General features: G+C 48.5%; 1 protein-coding gene across 1 annotated transcript; it reads left to right on the plus strand.

Annotated features, from left to right (window-relative positions):
• Nucleotides 1–10,180: 10,180 nt before the first annotated feature.
• LOC137341790 (galactoside alpha-(1,2)-fucosyltransferase 2-like) lies at nt 10,181–11,110 on the plus strand. Its single transcript, XM_068005293.1, has one exon. The coding sequence runs from the start codon at nt 10,181–10,183 to the stop codon at nt 11,108–11,110; it is 930 nt and encodes a 309-aa protein (XP_067861394.1).
• Nucleotides 11,111–17,724: the final 6,614 nt, after the last annotated feature.

Here is a 17,724-nt window from a genome sequence, read left to right on the forward strand (position 1 = left end):
GGGGGAGTCCAAAACAAGAGAGCATAACCTTAAAATTAGAGCCAGGCCATTCAGGGGCGAAATCAGGAAGCACTTTTTCCACACAAAGGGTAGTGGGAATCTGGAACTCTCTCCCCCTAGGGCTGTGGATGCTGAGTGAGTTTTTTTTTTAAATAACTTTTCTGTGGAATTCTTATGGGCCATGAGAAGCAGGACAGCTCCACCAGGCCATGCAAGGGGTCCTTGGATCTCCCTCCCAGTGCCAGCATTGGCTGCCAAAGCCCCTACCCAGCGCTAACTTTATATCTGGGGCCGGTCCCTTGGGTCACCAGCGTCCGATCTTTGCCCCCTGCCTCCCAGCTCTGACTCCACTCTCGTGAGAAACTGTCATGGGTCATTTAAATGAGGACCTCTGCAAATAGTGCTTTATAACTCGTGGCTCAGTGTTGTGTTGGGTTCATGTATTGATAACAAGCCATCAGCTCTGCTCTCAATTCATTCTCATACTTCATTGTTCATCTAAACTCCTCAATCATCTTCAAGTCTCTGAGTCCCAGGTATTCTTTATTGAACCCCGTGATTGGATTACAGCCTGGAATTCACCCCCAGGTATTGATTAATTTACATATAAACCATCCAAACCCCTTGATTAGATACTGGAAATTATGATTTAAACCTGTAAATCACTTTGCTGAAGATGGCTTAGAACAATGACCCATAGCTAGGACTGCCTTTGTTAGAGAATGTGCCTCCCTTTCTCTTCAGGAGTATTGTACTGGGGCTGGATGCTTAGAGACACGGTGCTGGATCTGTGCAACATGACTTAACTTAGAATGAGGTGCAGCAGACTGGTCGTTACCCATTATTCTGTATCCCTGTTACTCTTGCAACTATCTCTGTAATACTAAAAGACACTAAACACCTGCAAAAGTAGTAAAGGTACAAAGAAGCATAATTGATTTATCTTTGGATTTAACTGGATTTGTAGATAATCCATGTTCCACCTCAGAGCATTTGATGTAACCCTCCCTCCAAAATTGGCATCAAAATTCCTGTTTGGGTCAACTCCCGTACATTGCATGCTCACACCTGGTCTTACGCCACATGCGGCTCTGAAAAGAGAAAAAAAATAGAACGTAATCATTTTCAGGGATAGGGAAAGGCCTTTAAGTCCATCAAACCTGTCCCCGATACAGAAACCGTCTCACCGTCTCACCGTATCCATCAGTTAATCAGCTGTAGAAACTATTTGCCTCCTTCAAACTTTCTCCCTGCTTCAATCTTCAGGCTTTTGAAACCCAAAATGGGCTAATCACTGCTGCTTGTTTTAATTCATTTCTCCCATTCCATTCCACCTTGCTGGTGTCCTGTACTACGGGCTTTGCCACTTCACCTTGGTTAATCAATCAACAAAAAAAAATTATACCATTTGCTTCAGTAGCTTTGCCTGATAACTTATTTCACAATTCGGGCACCCTTGGGTTCAAACAGTTCTGTCTCGTTTTCCTTCTTACTCCTAGTTTCCTCATTTTTAACTTGTTTCCCTGGCATTTTCAACCCTATGTCTTAGTGAACAGTTTGTTTGTGTCAGTTCTCATAGTCTTGAAAATGTCCTTAAGGTCATCTCGAACCCTCCTCCCTTTCAAGGAAAACAAGCCCATCTTTTTTAACCATCCAAATAATTAATGTTCTTGAGGGGCAGAACCATTTCTATCTTCATTGCCTGCCTTTGTGAACCCTCTCCCCATCCCTGGGCAATAACATCCTTTATAGGAATAGGTGACCAGAGTTGCACACAAAGCTTCAGTTGATGTATCAGCAATAGTTTATATCGCAACAGTGCAACCTCTTGAGATTTGTACTCTCACCTTCTCCTAATGCAGCTCAGGATCTTATTTGTTGTACGTTATAATTCAACATTAACCAGCAGTGTATTGGCTGACACCCCAGCGCAGTACTGAGGGGGTGCTGCACTTTCGGAGGTACCGTCTTTCGGATGAGACGTTAAACCGAGGACCCGTCTGCCTTCTCAGGTGGACGTAAAAGATCCCACGGCACTATTTCAAAGAAGAGCAGGGGGTGTTCTCCCCGATGATCTGGCCAACATTTATCCCTCAACCAACATCACTAAAACGGATGATCAGGTGATTTTTCACATTGCTGTTTGTGAGATCTTGCTGTGCACACATTGGCTGCCATGTTTCCCTACATTACAACTGTGACTGCACTTTGAAAAGTACTTCATTGGCTGCAAAGCGATCGGGGATGTCCTGAGGTCATGAAAAGTGCTGAGCCTTTCTTTTTACTTTTATCTGAGTAACAACAAAGGACTCTGCAGATCAAGGCTTAATTTGTGACCAAGGCTTAATTTTCCCCAATCCATTTTGAAACTGTGGTGTGTGCACACTGGGGGAGTACAGGGAGAGTCCAGGTAACTCTGCACCTCTGTGAAAACCGGGTGGAAAGTCCCACTTGTGCAATGCCGACTGGTAGTTGGATGAAAAGAGGAGATAGTCGAAAGCTGGGAACAAGTTGCTGACCCTACCAACATCTTGTAAGAACATAAGAAATTAGTTCTGCCTATCTGCTGGTTGTGAGGGCCCTTCCACAAAAAGAGTTTGGAGCAACCTCAACGCAGTTCCTAATGAGGATGGGCCCCACAGCATAAATCGGCCCCAATCTGGCTCTAATGGCACTAAACAAGCAACCTCGCTCAAAGAGGAGACAGGATAGCTGGTGTGGGAAATAAAACCACTCACACTGGTGCCATTCTGTTACTGGGGCTGAGACACACTGTTGGGGCACAGTAGTGAAAACCTTTCTCCACAGTTGGCCGTCCTGTACCTGACCTGGGGGTCCTTGCACTGACATAACAACAACTTACATTTATACAGCACCGTTAACGTAGAGAATCATCCTAAGGTAATTGACGTTGGTGTAATCAGACAAAAAATGGACACCAAGACAAAGAAGAGGATACTAGGAGGGGTGACCAAAGCTTGGTCAAAGAGGTGGGTCTTAAAGAAGGAGAGGGAGGGGGTTACAGATGGAATTCCAGAGTGTGAGATCCAAATAGCTGCCAATGGTGGGAGAAGGGTTGGGATGCACAAAAGGCCAGAGTCAGAGGAACAGAGAATTCCGGGGCGGGGGGAGGGGGGCGTTTGTAGAGCAGGAGGAGATTACAGAGATAGGGAGGGGCGAGGTCATGAAGAGATTTAAACATAAGGATGAGAATTTTAAACTTGAGGCATTGGGGGGACTGGGAACCAATGTAGGTCAGCGAGCAGGGCGGTGATGGGAGAGTGGGACTTGGCTAGGGAGAGTATACTCATCCAGAGTTTTAGATGAACTGGAGGGTGGGGAATGGAAGACCGGCCTGGAGAGCATTGGAGTAGTCGGGCCTAGAGGTGACAAAGGCATGGATGAGGGTTTCAGTGGCGGGTGTACTGGTGGGGGTGGGGGGAGGCAGGCGATATTATGGAGGTGGAAGTAGGCAGTTGTTGTGATGGAGAGCATCTGTGATCAGAAGCTCAATTATGGGTCAAATAGGACGCCAAGATTGCAAACAGTCTGGTTCAACCTGAGACAGTGGCCGGACAGGGAGATAGAGGGTGACAAGTGTTGAGAGTGTGCTCCATTACTGAGCACTGACGTCATTGTCTTCGAAGAGTGTCCACCTCCCCTAACCACCGCCCCTAACCACCTCCCCTAACCACTGCACTCTGCAGTCGAGGTGGGGAGTATTAGTCGATGCTAATAGCACGCAAGAGGCTCATGACAAATCCCCGGCCCGTTTTACGCCGTGCCCAATTCTCTCGTGTAAAACCCACCGCCGATTCGCTCCAGTCCCCTTACGTGCTACTGGCATCGACCAATTTCACCCCCCACCCACCCATCTGTGAAGCCGGTGGTAACCCGGGGTGAGGGGATCCTCGCACATCGCCAACCAGTAGCGGGAAAGTGCGGGCACCCTGGTCTCAACTGGCGTAAAAACCACAATCGTCCAACATTGGCCGGGCGTTGCGATAGGTTCCTCGCTGCCAATTTAGGGGTACAACTGCGCCATTTGATTGGATTCTCGCCCTCCACACGAAAGGCAAAGGACATTTACTCACCCGATGAATGTCCTCTGGCTGTAAACAGCCACGAGAAAGACACTGAGGATCAACAGGAATGGCGGGAGCTGAAAGGGTGGCCTCTCACTGACCTGCTTATAAAGGATTTCTTATCCGGTATAATCTTAATCCGGTGACTATATTAATTATTGGCTAAATTATATTAATTGTTCTAAACCTTTATTCTTTCTGTTGGTGGGCTATACTCACACACTAGTTCACAATTCACATTTGTAAAGCAAGATCCGGTATAAACTTGGCACTGAAAGTTGGTCATAAGAAACTCACTAAACAGCAGCCGTTAATTATTTATATAGGGTATGTGCCCGAATGTGCTACGGTCAAAGGCAAACAATCAGCTTTCAGCTATAAATGCTTTATTGCAGCACAGAGAGAAAAGGAACTTCATCCAAGCAAGAAGCAGGTGAAAGAGCCCGTCCCTCTTTTTTTAAAGAAGTGTTCCTCCTCACTCCAGTTAGTATATCCAGCAAGTTGGTCAAGTTTATACATCACTATCATCTTTTTTTTATGCCTGTCTGACTTTCCTTTTACATCTCTCTTTCTCACTCTACGCCGTTCAATTGCACAGGAATTGTCTGCTCTCTATTTCCAAGCGAGTCTCTAATTATGGCTTTCCCTTTTTTCCGTGACGTGCCAAAAAAAGTCACGGAATCGGAGACATGAACCACATCTCTGCTGCGACTTCCCAGCAGCCATACAGACCGGGAAGGGCCCAGGTTCGACACCAAGTCAGTGCTCGGATAAGACGTTAAACCCAGGCCCCGTCTGCCCTCTCAGGTGGGCGCACAAGATCCCACGGCCACTATTTAGAAGAGCTGGAGAGTTCGCCCCGGTGTCCTGGGCCAATATTTATCCCTCAACCAACACCTCAAAACAGATTATCTGGTCATTATCACATCGCTGTTTGTGGGATCTTGCTGTGCGCAAATTGGCTGCCGCATTTCTAACATTACAACAGTGACTACACTTCAAGAATACTTCACTGGCTGTAAAGCGCTTTGGGACGACCTGAGGTCATGAAAGGCGCTATATAAATGCAATTCTTTCTTTCTTTGTGTTAGCCAAGGCAGCAGTATAGGTGCTACAAACTTAGTCAGGGTCCCCATTCCTGATCATTTTCCATGGAAATTGTACACGTGTGGACTTTGGGTAAGGGCGGGTTGAAGATTGGCAGTGAAGTTTACTCTACTGAGTTGAGGCAGGGAATGAAGTACAGAATATAAAGTTAGTGAGGTCGATAGTTTCACCAGCAGCCATTAGGTGAATCAGCAATTAACGGGGTTCATGGAACGACTCCAATAGACAGAGGGATCACCTTATATTACCCTGACTCTGATATTCCAGTTCTAGTTTTGGACTTACAGATGGGTGGAGGGAGGGGTACGTAGGCTGTAACCCAACTCATTAATATAGTGATCACATTGTACGAAATGGAAGAATATTCATTCCTTCTATTCTCCGGTTTTCTCCCTTCCTCTCTTCAACTGTTTAGTATCATAGTAGTTGCAGCACAGGAGAAGGCCATTCAGCCCATCATGCCTGTGCTGGCTCTTTGAAAGAGCTATCCAATTAGCCCCACTTCCCCCACCCCCGCTCTTTCCCCATAGCCTCGCACATTTTTCCCCTTCAAGTATTTATCCAATTCCCTTTTGAAAGTTATTATTGAATCTGCTTCCACCGCCCTTTCAGGCAACGCGTTCCAGATCATCACAACTCACCGCCTAAGAAAATGTTACCTCATGTCGCCTGTGGTTCTTCTGCCAATTCCCTTAAATTTACCAATTACCTTAGACTGATGGGATGAATGCTTCCTCTGATCATAAAGTCTCTGTGTCAAATAATGCAGACGGATTAAAAAGGCTAATCGCATTTCGGGTTTTATAAATAGAGACGTAGAGTACAAGAACAAAGACGTTACGATGAATTTGTACACAAGGCCCCCAGTTAGGGCACTGCATGTGGTTTCAGGCCCCCCCCATCATGGGGAAAGGACACTGAAGCCATAGAGAACATACAGTGTAGATTCACCAGGAGGAGGCCAGGGTTTGGGAACTATAGTTGTGAGGAGAGCCTTGAGAAACTGGGAACTGTTCCCATGGAGCAGTCTGTGTGGATTTGGGGCTGGGGTGAGTTGGGGGTCCCAAAGATCTTTTCTGGGAAAGGGAGGGAAGAACTCTGGTAAAATTAAGTGCAGGTGTCAGCGATTTTAAAAAAAATGCGAAGGGAGGGGTTGATAAACGGCCCCTCGGAAGCCTCTGATCAGTGAGGCTGGCACTGTTTTCAGCCCACCAACTCCTCACTTCCAGTTCCGACGCGAGGCTTTCGAGCGGGAACGTTAACTCCGTTTCTTTCTCCACATGTGCTGCCTCACTCGCTGAGCGTCTCCAGCGCTTTCCGGTTTTTTGACCTCACTTACATTTGTCTGAATCGAGAGGGGAAGCTGTTTTGTTTTTTGGGGGGGGGAGGGATGCAAACTCACGCCGAGTGCAGGTGTGGCGTAAGCCCAGGGAGCTTCCGTGCGGTTGAACCCTGCGGCGGTGCGACCGAGGGGCTTCGACAGGCGCCAAGATTTAAAAAGATCGAGGGAAACTCGCACTAAGCACAATCAGAGACGTAAACGTACCCGAATGCGCTAAGACGCAAATTCCCTCGATCTTCCCCCCCCCCCACAACCTCCCGATAACGACGTAACAACAGCCCACTGGGGAAATTCAGGGCCCGAGTGCAAGAAATGGGACCAGTTCCATTTACCATTCTCCACCCTCAACATTCCTCACCTTGATGATCACAAAGATTCTGTCACCTTCGACTAAATTATTGATGCATCAGTGCAGCTGACCACCTGCTGTTGCGGTCACTGCACCCCACTGCTCACACAATGTTCGAATACGTTCACGGTAATAAAAAAAAAGACCAGAAAGTTTATAAGCACAGTTCTGTTCAGTTTTCTCACAGTCCTCCCGAGCACATGAGATGCTTCAGCCTGTCTTTCCGTCATTCACACTTACCTAAGTCGCAGTGTTTCCTGGAGACAGCAGCTGTTTTTTCCTCTGAGGCAAGAACTCTTTTCTGATTTTCTAGTTTTGTCCCACTTTGGGTTTTTCTTTGGCCTGGGGGGGGGAAAAAAAAAAATCCGAAGCAGACGTTCCCCAGTAGGTTATGAAGATCTAGACTCAGAGATTGTCGTACTCGGGGCTCGTTGTTAAGGAAGCTGCCCAGTGTGGCCCTGAGTCCCACGGACCAGGGAGGTACCAGTTCCGACCTGGTCTGTGTTGAAGTAGCTGATGATGTGGAGATGCCGGTGATGGACTGGGGTGGACAAATGTATGGAATCTTACAACACCAGGTTATAGTCCAACTGTTTTATTTGAAAATCACAAGCTTTCGGAGGCTTTCTCCTTCGTCACTTCACCTGACGAAGGAGAAAGCCTCCGAAAGCTTGTGACTTTCAAATAAAACTGTTGGACTATAACCTGGTGTTGTAAGATTCCTTACAGAAGTAGCTGATGGCAGCCAGCAGGTGGGGCGCCATTTTATGAGAGGGGCAGAAATTGGTCAGAGAGCTTGATCATTATACAGTTTAGTGTCACTGCACCTCTGGAAGGGTAGATTGGCCTTGGAGGGAGTGCAGCGCAGATTCTCCAGAACAATACCGGGGTTTAGAGGACTAAATTATGAGGACAGGTTGCATAAACTTGGCCTGTATTCCCTTGAGTTTAGGAGATTAAGGGGTGATCTGATCGAGGTGTTTAAAATGATAAAGGGACTCGACAGGGTAGATGGAGAGAAATTATTTCCTTGGGTGGAGGAATCAAGAACGAGGGGACGTAAACTTAAAAATTAGAGCTGGGCCATTTAGGGAAATCAGGAAACACAATTTCACACAAAGGGCAGTAGAAATCTAGAATCCTGTCCCCCAAAAGACAGTGGATGCTGGGGGTCAATTGGAACTTTCAAGACTGAGATCGATAGATTTTTGTTGGGTGAGGGTATCGAGGGATATGGAGCTACGGCGGGTAAATGGAGTTGTGGGACAGATCAGCCATGGTCTAATTGTTTGGCAGAGCAGGCTGAGCGGCTCCTGTTCCTACGTTGCTATGATCCTGGGGTTGGAAAACATGTCTGCGTGTGTATGTGTGTGTGTGTGCGTGTGTATGCATGTATGTGTGTGTGCGTGTGTGTGTGCGTGTATGTATGTGTGTGTGTATATGTATGTGTGTGCGTGTGTATGTGTGTGTGTGCATGTATGTGCGTGTGCGCGTGTGTATGTGTGCGTGTGCATGTATGTGCGTGTGTGCGTGTGTATATGTGCGTGTGTATGTGTGTGAGTATGTACGTATGTGTGTGTGCGTGTGTGTGTGCGTGTATGTATGTGTGTGTGTATATGTGTGTGTGTGTGTGTGTGTGTGTATGTGTGTGTGCATGTGTGTGTGTGTGCATGTATGTGCGTGTGTGCGTGTGTATATGTGCGTGTGTATGTGTGTGAGTATGTACGTATGTGTGTGTGCGTGTGTGTGTGTGCGTGTATGTATGTGTGTGTGTATATGTGTGTGTGTGTGTATGTGTGTGTGTATGTGTGTGTGTGTGCCCACTTTGCTGGCCTTCACGACGTGAAGCATGTTTATATGCCTAATGTGTCTCACTATTTGTCCCCTTCCTGGTGAGGAGATTAAGTTTCTTCCTGTACTGTGTCCATGTCCCGTGAGCCGTGTTGCTGGAGTTGACCCCCCAGCCACTTATTGCTGTGCTCTGCGAGCCAGGGCCTTGAGAACTTTCCTTCCCTGATGTGGAAACAGGGACCTCCCTCCTTAGCTCAGCTTCCTGCAGCATTCCTGAATCGCCTCATCATCAAAGCAGGGCCTGTTTAAATGACCAGCTCTCTTGTTTGATGTGGTAAATATCGGCACGATCTTCGATTGCATCCCCATTAAGCTGCATCGCCACTCCAGTTTCTCTGTGCAATCTGTCCCAGTGTGCAGCGCCTGCCCATTTAACATCCCCCAATATTTAAATGAGCCCCGGCAACAAATCAGGGCGCTGATCTTTGACCTCGAACGCTGTTTACTTATAGTGCCTTTCCCGCGTGCTGCGCTTCCCACCGTGGACCCCAGGAAAATCGGCCCTTAATGAGCCTTAGACAGTTCTTTTTCTTGCACAGAGCCCCCCCCCAGTGCCCTTTGTGCTGGCCGCTTGCACTGAGCTGCCGTGAGGCTCCCAGGCACATTGAAGGCCTCAGGCCTCTGTAACCGGGTAGCACGTGAAGTGAACCAGGCGCCTGCCATTGGCCCTTAGAAGCTTAGCGTCGTCGCGGAACAGTGCTGCTAAACCTGTGTAATGTAAATCCAGAGCTGGCTCCAGTGGGAAGCCGAGTGAGACTCACTCCCCCAGTGGACGATGGACCCCAGCGGGAGACCTAAGCCCTCGATTTGACCCTAATCCGCCCAGCAGGAACGGTGCCGGTTCAGGTTGGAAGCCTGTTTTACACCCACTGGGTGATCAGGGCTGTAATCGTAAGATCGCCCCCTTATAATTTAGCATTGGTGAAAAGTGAAAACACATTGTACAGATCTTACACCTGCACTGTGAACCCAGCCTCATGTTTAGCACTGTGGATAGTTCAATAATTGAATGGAATTCCTTCCTAAATTCTTTCTTGTGCGTAAGAAAGTCGAGCCCCAAGTAGATTACAGCTGGCACTGATAAATATACAGCTCACCTGCTGGACATGATTGTTCAGCAGTGACAGTGATTCAGTACTGACTTTACCTTGCCTTATATTTTACAAGTTCTGCTCCTACCTTTTCAGGACTTTGATGAAAGTCTCATCTGGATTGGAGAAGTAGCAGAAGATCAATTAGAATAAGGCTGCGAAGATGCCAAACTTAGCGAGTTGTTACACTGCTCTATTCAGTGGGAAGCAGCAGTGCTTTCTAATATTGCTCCTCTGTTCAGCCTTTTCATTGCCCACCGTGTACATATTTGGTCCCATGTTTCACTATAGACCAAATAAGAATTTAACATTATTCCAAAAGGATACCTCCAAACATTTGGCAAATGTGACCATCATGGAGACCACCATTAATGTCTCAAAATGCCTCAGGGATGAAGACTACGAGTCTTTCAAAGCCATCAGGTCATCCAAAGGCATGTGGACAATGTCCCCAATTGGGAGGCTTGGCAATCAGATGGGACAATATGCAACATTATTTGCTTTGGCCAAGTTAAATAGGAAACAAGCTTACATTTCCCCAGGAATGGCTGATTACCTGTCTCTTAATTTCAAGCTTACTCTTCCAACCCTTAACCAAAAGTTTGAGGACAAGACGCCTTGGAAAAACTATCACGTTGCTGACTGGATGGAAGAAAAGTATAGAAATATCTCAGGAGACTACATTAAACTCGTGGGATATCCATGCTCTTGGACGTTCTATCACCACATCCGGGAAGAAATCCTTCATGAATTCTCTTTTCACGAGTTCATCACAAAGGAGGTCACCTTGTATTTCAGAAACATAGCAGCACAGCGTCCAAGCGTTACTTATGTTGGTGTTCATGTTCGAAGAGGAGATTATGTGAGTGTTATGCCACGGATGTGGAAGGGTGTCACCGGAGATAAAAAGTACTTAGAACAAGCCATGGCCTACTTCAGGAATAAGTACAAGGACGTTGTCTTCGTCGTGACGAGCAACGGAATAGATTGGTGTCGGAAGAATATTGATGCCTCCAAAGGGGACGTCTACTTCTCGGGAGATGGCAATGAATCGAAGCCACACAGAGACTTTGCCATTCTTGCTCACTGCAACCATACCATAATGACCATCGGCACCTTTGGATTCTGGGCCGCCTACCTAGCTGGCGGGGAGACCGTCTACCTCACCAACTTCACTTTGCCCGACTCGCCTTTCCTAAAAGTGTTTAAGTACGAGGCTGCCTTCCTGCCGGAATGGATCGGGATCCCTGCTGACCTCTCCCCTCTTCTGAAGAAGAACCCTTAACGTTTAAGCAAGTTCGGACGATCTCCGGGTCTACATCCGATGTCAAGTTAAAAAAAAAACAAGAACGCTGAATGAAGCTCATATCTCTCCTACCCAACTCTCCCCATTGCAGCATCCAAATGTATTCTGAATAGCTCCTGTGTTCTTGGCTCTGCTGTCGTGACTGACAAATTATTCCAAACATTTGTCATTTTGTTCTTCCTGATTTCCCTATTTTAAATTTAATTTTCACTCATTTCTATTTAGTTCCTCTGCTCTTAATTTCCTGCCTTTGCTTTGAAGAAATAACTAATCAACGTCATTTAATAGTTTATCTGCTTTGATGATATCCTGCTGCGACCACATTCTCTCTAAAGCTTAGATTTAGAATCGTACAATCACTTAGCATAGAAGGAGGCCATTCGGCCCATCGTACCTGTGTTGGCTCTTTGAAAAAGCTATCCAATTAGTCCCATTCCCCTGTAATTTTTCCCCCTCATGTATTTATCCAATTCCCTTTTGAAAGTTACTATTGAATCTGCTTCCACCGCCCTTTCAGGCAGTGCATTCCAGATGATAATAACTTGCTGCGTAAAAAAAATTCTCCTCATCTCCCCCACCCCCCCGATTCTTTTCCTTAAGCCCGTGTCATCTGGTCATCGACCACTTGCTAGCGGAAACAGTTTCTCCCTATTTACTCTATCAAAACCCTTCATAATTTTGGTGATCTCAGGAGTGGAGAGGCCATAAGTGATGGCAAGGTCAAGGGGCTAACTGTGAGGAGCTTGTGTGATGGGTCATATTGAGTGAGGATAGTGAGCAGAGAAATGAGAAAAAGTCCTGTGGTTATTTGCAGGTTGAAGTCACCGAGGATGAGTAATTGCTCGGTGAAGAGGGGGAAAGAAAGGAGAGCATCTCAGTGAGGAAGTGAGACGGGACTTAGGAGGTCAATATATGACAAGGCACGCGACAGGACAAGGCGCTTTACAGCCAATGAAGCACTTTATGAAGTGTAGTCACTGTTGTAATGTAGGAAACGCGGCAGCCAATTTGCGCACAGCAAGATCCCACAAACAGCAATGTGATAATGACCAGATTATCTGTTCCAACATCCCTTGAGATGCACAAATATAAGTTAAGGGCAGTTACGGCCTTGGCAGAGACTGACATTGAGGTGCCAGTGCTGGAGGTGTCCCCTATAGGTCAGGTCGCTGCAGGTGGAATGTGAAATGAAGCCTCCGTAGGCACTGCTCCTCTGACAGATATGGGTATGTGTGTGTCTCTGCTCGTACATTGTGGTCTGGGGTACTGGGGGTCCCGGCAGATTGATGTCGTACACCTCTAGCGCTGCGTGACCAGCCGAGACCCGAGCTAATCCTCCCATAATGGGGATTTTGAGAGGGGTCACTGGCTGGTGAATGGGGGGGGAGAATCCTGGCTGATTTTACTCCTCCATAGTTGGGTCACATTGAGGCAGACTGTAGTGTTGCTACCACCAACATAATCAGTGAATCTCTTTAATCAGTGAATCTAACTAACATAAAAAACGAAAATGCTGGAAACACTCAGCTGGTCAGGCAGCATCTGTGGAGAGAGAAACAGAGTTAACGTTTCAGATTGATGACCTATCATTAAAGACCCCAGTGTTGCAGTGCCGGTGTTGGGGTACCAGTGTTGGAACTCCAGTGTTGCAGTGCCGGTGTTGGGGTACCAGTGTTGGAACTCCAGTGTTGCAGTGCCGGTGTTGGAGTGCCAGTGTTGGAACTCCAGTGTTGGAGCTCCAGTGTAGGAGTGCCAGTGTTGAAGTGCCAGTGTTGGAGCTCCAGTGTAGGTGTTCCAGTGTTGGAGTGCCAGTGTTGGAGTGCCAGTGTTGGAGTGCCAGTGTTGGAGTGCCAGTGTAGGAGTGCCAGTGTCGGTGTTCCAGTGTTGGAGCTCTATTGTTGGAGCTCTATTGTTGGAGCGCCAGTGTTGGAGCTCCAGTGTAGGTGTTCCAGTGTTGGAGTGCCAGTGTTGGAGTGCCAGTGTTGGAGTGCCAGTGTTGGAGTGTCAGTGTTGGAGCTCCAGTGTAGGTGTTCCAGTGTTGGAGTGCCAGTGTTGGAGTGCCAGTGTTGGAGTGCCAGTGTCGGTGTTCAAGTGTTGGAGTGCCAGTGTTGGAGTGCCAGTGTAGGAGTGCCAGTGTCGGTGTTCCAGTGTTGGAGCTCTATTGTTGGAGCTCTATTGTTGGAGCGCCAGTGTTGGAGCTCCAGTGTAGGTGTTCCAGTGTTGGAGTGCCAGTGTTGGAGTGCCAGTGTTGGAGTGCCAGTGTTGGAGTGTCAGTGTTGGAGCTCCAGTGTAGGTGTTCCAGTGTTGGAGTGCCAGTGTTGGAGTGTCAGTGTTGGAGCGCCAGTGTAGGAGTGCCAGTGTAGGAGTGCCAGTGTTGGAGTGTCAGTGTTGGAGCGCCAGTGTAGGAGTGCCAGTGTAGGAGTGCCAGTGTTGGAGTGTCAGTGTAGGTGTTCCAGTGTAGGAGTGCCAGTGTTGGAGTGCCAGTGTAGGTGTTCCATAAAGCCAGCACTTCAGTTACATTTTCTCTTTAAGATTTTTTTTCTCTCCGAGGGTTGACTCAGCCAAAGGATTCTGACTATTAAAAGTTCCAAGACTGATGTTGAAGATTAAAATTCTGGCCTTTTATCAGTGGCAAACACTTGAGGAAGTTTAACGATGTAAATGGTTTCCTGCCTGGCATCCCAACAGTAACAACAAAATTATTGTCTAAACGTAACTCATTTCTTGGCTGTAGTCTGACTTCTTGCTGTGAAATTCACTGAGTACTGGCAAAAAATACCTGACCCACACGACACGTCCTGGATCCAGCCTTGCTCTAATTTGTGTGGGGTGTCACACAGATCCAATCTCACCGGCTCTATTCTTGCTCTGGGTCTTATTAACAAAAAGTGAACATGGCTGAAACAGTGAGCAGAAGCAGGAATGGTCTTCCCTTCCCTTATCAGCCCGACCCTCGTTTTTACACAAAGCTGGAGATTCTGGGGAAAGGAGTCTTGGCCTGGAAATCCATGGTGTCACTTTGCCAAACTAAGTGTGGCTTTTTTTGGGTTCTGGGTGACCTCTCCCCTTTGATAGGGCGGCTGATCCAAGCAGTAGCATCCCCGATTCCAGGGGTCTTTCCAGCCTCCCCCCCGGACCCAACCTTCTTCCAGCCTGGAGTCGGACCGGGTCGCCCGATATTGAGGCGGCCCAGGACTGGTGGCCCAGTCCCGGGACACTCAGTTTCCCCGCCCCCTCTCCCCTTCCCTGCCGGCCTGATGCCAATGAGGGCCTGGCCCTCAAAATGGACTGGGGCCCACCATCGGCGGGGGGAGGGGGGGGGGGGGAAGGGGTGGCTGATGGTTAAGATCGACCCCAGCATCTCTAGAACTAGAGGAAGAAGAGCAATGATAACTTGCATTTATATAGGAGTGGGAAAACTCAGCAACAACTCACGTTATACAACAAATGTCTTGGAAATGACTTTAAAAGGTGGGGAGGGAAAAACAGGGGGGTGGTGGGGGAGTACAAGTTGTATGACTACCTGAGTTAGGTTGAAAAAATGGTTTGGTGTCACACGTCTGACTAAGATCAGTGTGGGCCTCTCCATGAACGGTCGATGAACGTCTTCAGCAGGCTTCGACCCAGCAAGTCCAAACCGAAGGGAACTTACCCGACATTTAAAACAAATCAACACGTGCGTTTTTATTGCACATCGAAATGCCTCAAAGATCTCCACACGATGGTTACTTTCAGAGTGCAGTGACTGTTTTCCTGTGGGCAAATGCAACAGCCTCATTCTGCAGACGGTAATAAGATGAACGATACAGCTAATCTGTGGGCTGGTTGAGGGAGGGATGTTGGGCCAGGACACTGGGAGAACTCTCTTCTCGTCTTCAAATAAAGCTGTGGGATCTTTAACATCCACCTGAACCACTGGAAGAGACAGATGGGACCTTAGTCCAGTATCTCGTCAACCCAGCAACACTCGAGCGTTCAGGGAAAAACGGAAAAATGTTGAGGGAATGTTTTTTTTATTGTATTTTAGGAGCTTGCATAAGCATTTATCAGGTGTGGCAATAAGAGCGGAATGGGAGCAGGTAACGGCCATCATCGAGGGCGGTCCCTCATGTGCTCCATCATTCGCATCGGACCAACCAGACCTCGTCTGCTGTCGGGACAACCTGATTGGCTGGCCCCAGCACAAGGAGAGAGCGCAGCCCCGCCCTAGCTGAGTGGAAACAACCTTTACATTGAATGTACAGCACAGAAACAGGCCATTCGGCCCAACTGGTCCATGCTGGTGTTTATGCTCCACACGAGCCGCCGCCCACCCTACTTCATTTCACCCTATCAGCATATCCTTCTATTCCTTTCTCCCTCATGTGTTTATCTAACTTAAGATTTACTAGGATGCTACCGGGACTTGATGGTTTGACTTACAGGGAGAGGTTAGACAGACTGGGACTTTTTTCCCTGGAGAGTAGGAGGTTTAGGGGTGATCTTATAGAAGTCTATAAAATAATGAGGGGCATAGATAAGGTCGATAGTCAAAATCTTTTCCCAAAGGTAGGGGAGTCTATAACGAGGGGGCACAGATTTAAGGTGAGAGGGGAGAGATACAAAAGGGTCCAGAGGGGCAATTTTTTCACTCAAAGGGTGGTGAGTGTCTGGAACGAGCTGCCAGAGGCAGTAGTAGAGGCGGGTACAATTTTGTCTTTTAAAAAGCATTTGGACAGTTACATGGGTAAGATGGGTATAGAGGGATATGGGCCAAGTGCAGGCAATTGGGACTAGCTTAGTGGTATAAACTGGGCGACATGGACATGTTGGGCCGAAGGGCCTGTTTCCATCTTGTAACTTCTATGATTCTCCTTAAATGCATCTATGATATTCGCCTCAACTACTCCTTGTGGTAGCAAGTTCCACATTCTAACCACTCTCTAGGTAAAGAAGTTTCTCCTGAATTCCCTATTGGATTTATTAGTGACGATCTTATATTTATGGACCCCTAGTTCTGGTCTCCCCCACAAGTGGAAACATCTTCTCTACATCTACCCTGTCAAACCCTTTCTTAATCTTAAAGACCCCTATCAGGTCAATCCCCCCCCCACAAAAGTCTTCTGTTTTCTGGAGTAAAGAGCCCCAGTCTGCAGGTGCTGGAATGGCCAGAGTAGAGGAGATTTTACTCTGCGTCTACCCTGCACCTTACCTTTGCTAGGATTGCTTAGTGGGACAGCATAGTGGGAATTCTATTCAGTATCCAACCCTAGATACTACATCAGGTCGTTTAACTCCAAATCAGGCAATCCAGAGACTGTGGGAAGCAGTGAGGGAGCTGAGAGTGAGACTGTCGTATCTTTTAGCGGTTCGTCCCATTAACACCAAGAGGCACTGAATTGAAGGGTACGTTTTCTGACGGGCAGCCCCGAGGAGCTCGAGATCCTCCAGCTGCCCAGTTAGGGACCCGTAGGGAAAAGGCGCAAATGCTTGAAGGCACGAGGTGAGTGAGGATATTGGAATGCGTCGGGTGGCAGAGTGAGCTGCGGTCAGGGTAACCTCAATGCCGATACTCGGGAAAGCAGCAAGCATTGTTGTAACCGCACTGAGCTGGAATGAGCTCTTATTGTCACGCTCCAACCTTGTTGCTTTTGTGTGAGTGCTTTGCGCCGGTGAGCAGAAATCTCCCCACATTTAGTGAATGATTCGCCAGCTCTCGCTGTATGGACGGTCCCTGCTGGTGAGGGAATATCTGAATTTACAATCAACAAAAAAAAATACCGTCCTCTCACCAACACACTAGCTCTGCATGCCCTATTCCAACACAGCGGTTAAACCATTTCACCTGCTATGTGTGTGTACAATTATGCACGTTACTTTTAAGTTAAAGTGGGTTCATAAAGTGGGTTAAAATTCACTTTACAACCAGAGCTGGGGAGGGGGGAGGTGGGAGGGGGGTGATGGGAGGGGGGAGGGGGGTGATGGGAGGTGGGAGGGGGGTGATGGGAGGTGGGAGGGGGGTGATGGGAGGGGGGAGGGGGGTGATGGATGGTGGGAGGGGGCTGGTGGGAGGGGGGTGATGGGTGGAGGGAGGGGGGTGATGGGAGGGGGGAGGGGGGTGATGGGAGGTGGGAGGGGGGTGATGGGTGGTGGGAGGGGGTGATGGGAGGTGGGAGGGGGGTGATGGGAGGGGGGAGGGGGGTGATGGGAGGTGGGAGGGGGTGATGGGAGTGGGGAGGGGGGTGATGGGTGGTGGGAGGGGGGTGATGGGAGGGGGGAGGGGGGTGATGGGAGGTGGGAGGGGGTGATGGGAGTGGGGAGGGGGGTGATGGGTGGTGGGAGTGGGGAGGGGGGTGATGGGTGGTGGGAGGGGGGTGATGGGAGGGGGGTGATGGGTGGTGGGAGGGGGGAGGGGGGTGATGGGAGGGGGGAGGGGGTGATGGGAGGGGGGAGGGGGGTGATGGGAGGTGGGAGGGGGGTGATGGGAGGTGGGAGGGGGTGATGGGAGTGGGGAGGGGGGTGATGGGTGGTGGGAGGGGGCTGGTGGGTGGTGGGAGGGGGCTGGTGGGATGGGGGAGGGGGCTGGTGGGAGGTTGTTTATTCAAGACAAGCCA

The sequence above is a fragment of the Heptranchias perlo genome, chromosome 24 (assembly GCF_035084215.1).
Source record: "Heptranchias perlo isolate sHepPer1 chromosome 24, sHepPer1.hap1, whole genome shotgun sequence".
In the NCBI taxonomy this organism is placed as follows: domain Eukaryota; kingdom Metazoa; phylum Chordata; class Chondrichthyes; order Hexanchiformes; family Hexanchidae; genus Heptranchias; species Heptranchias perlo.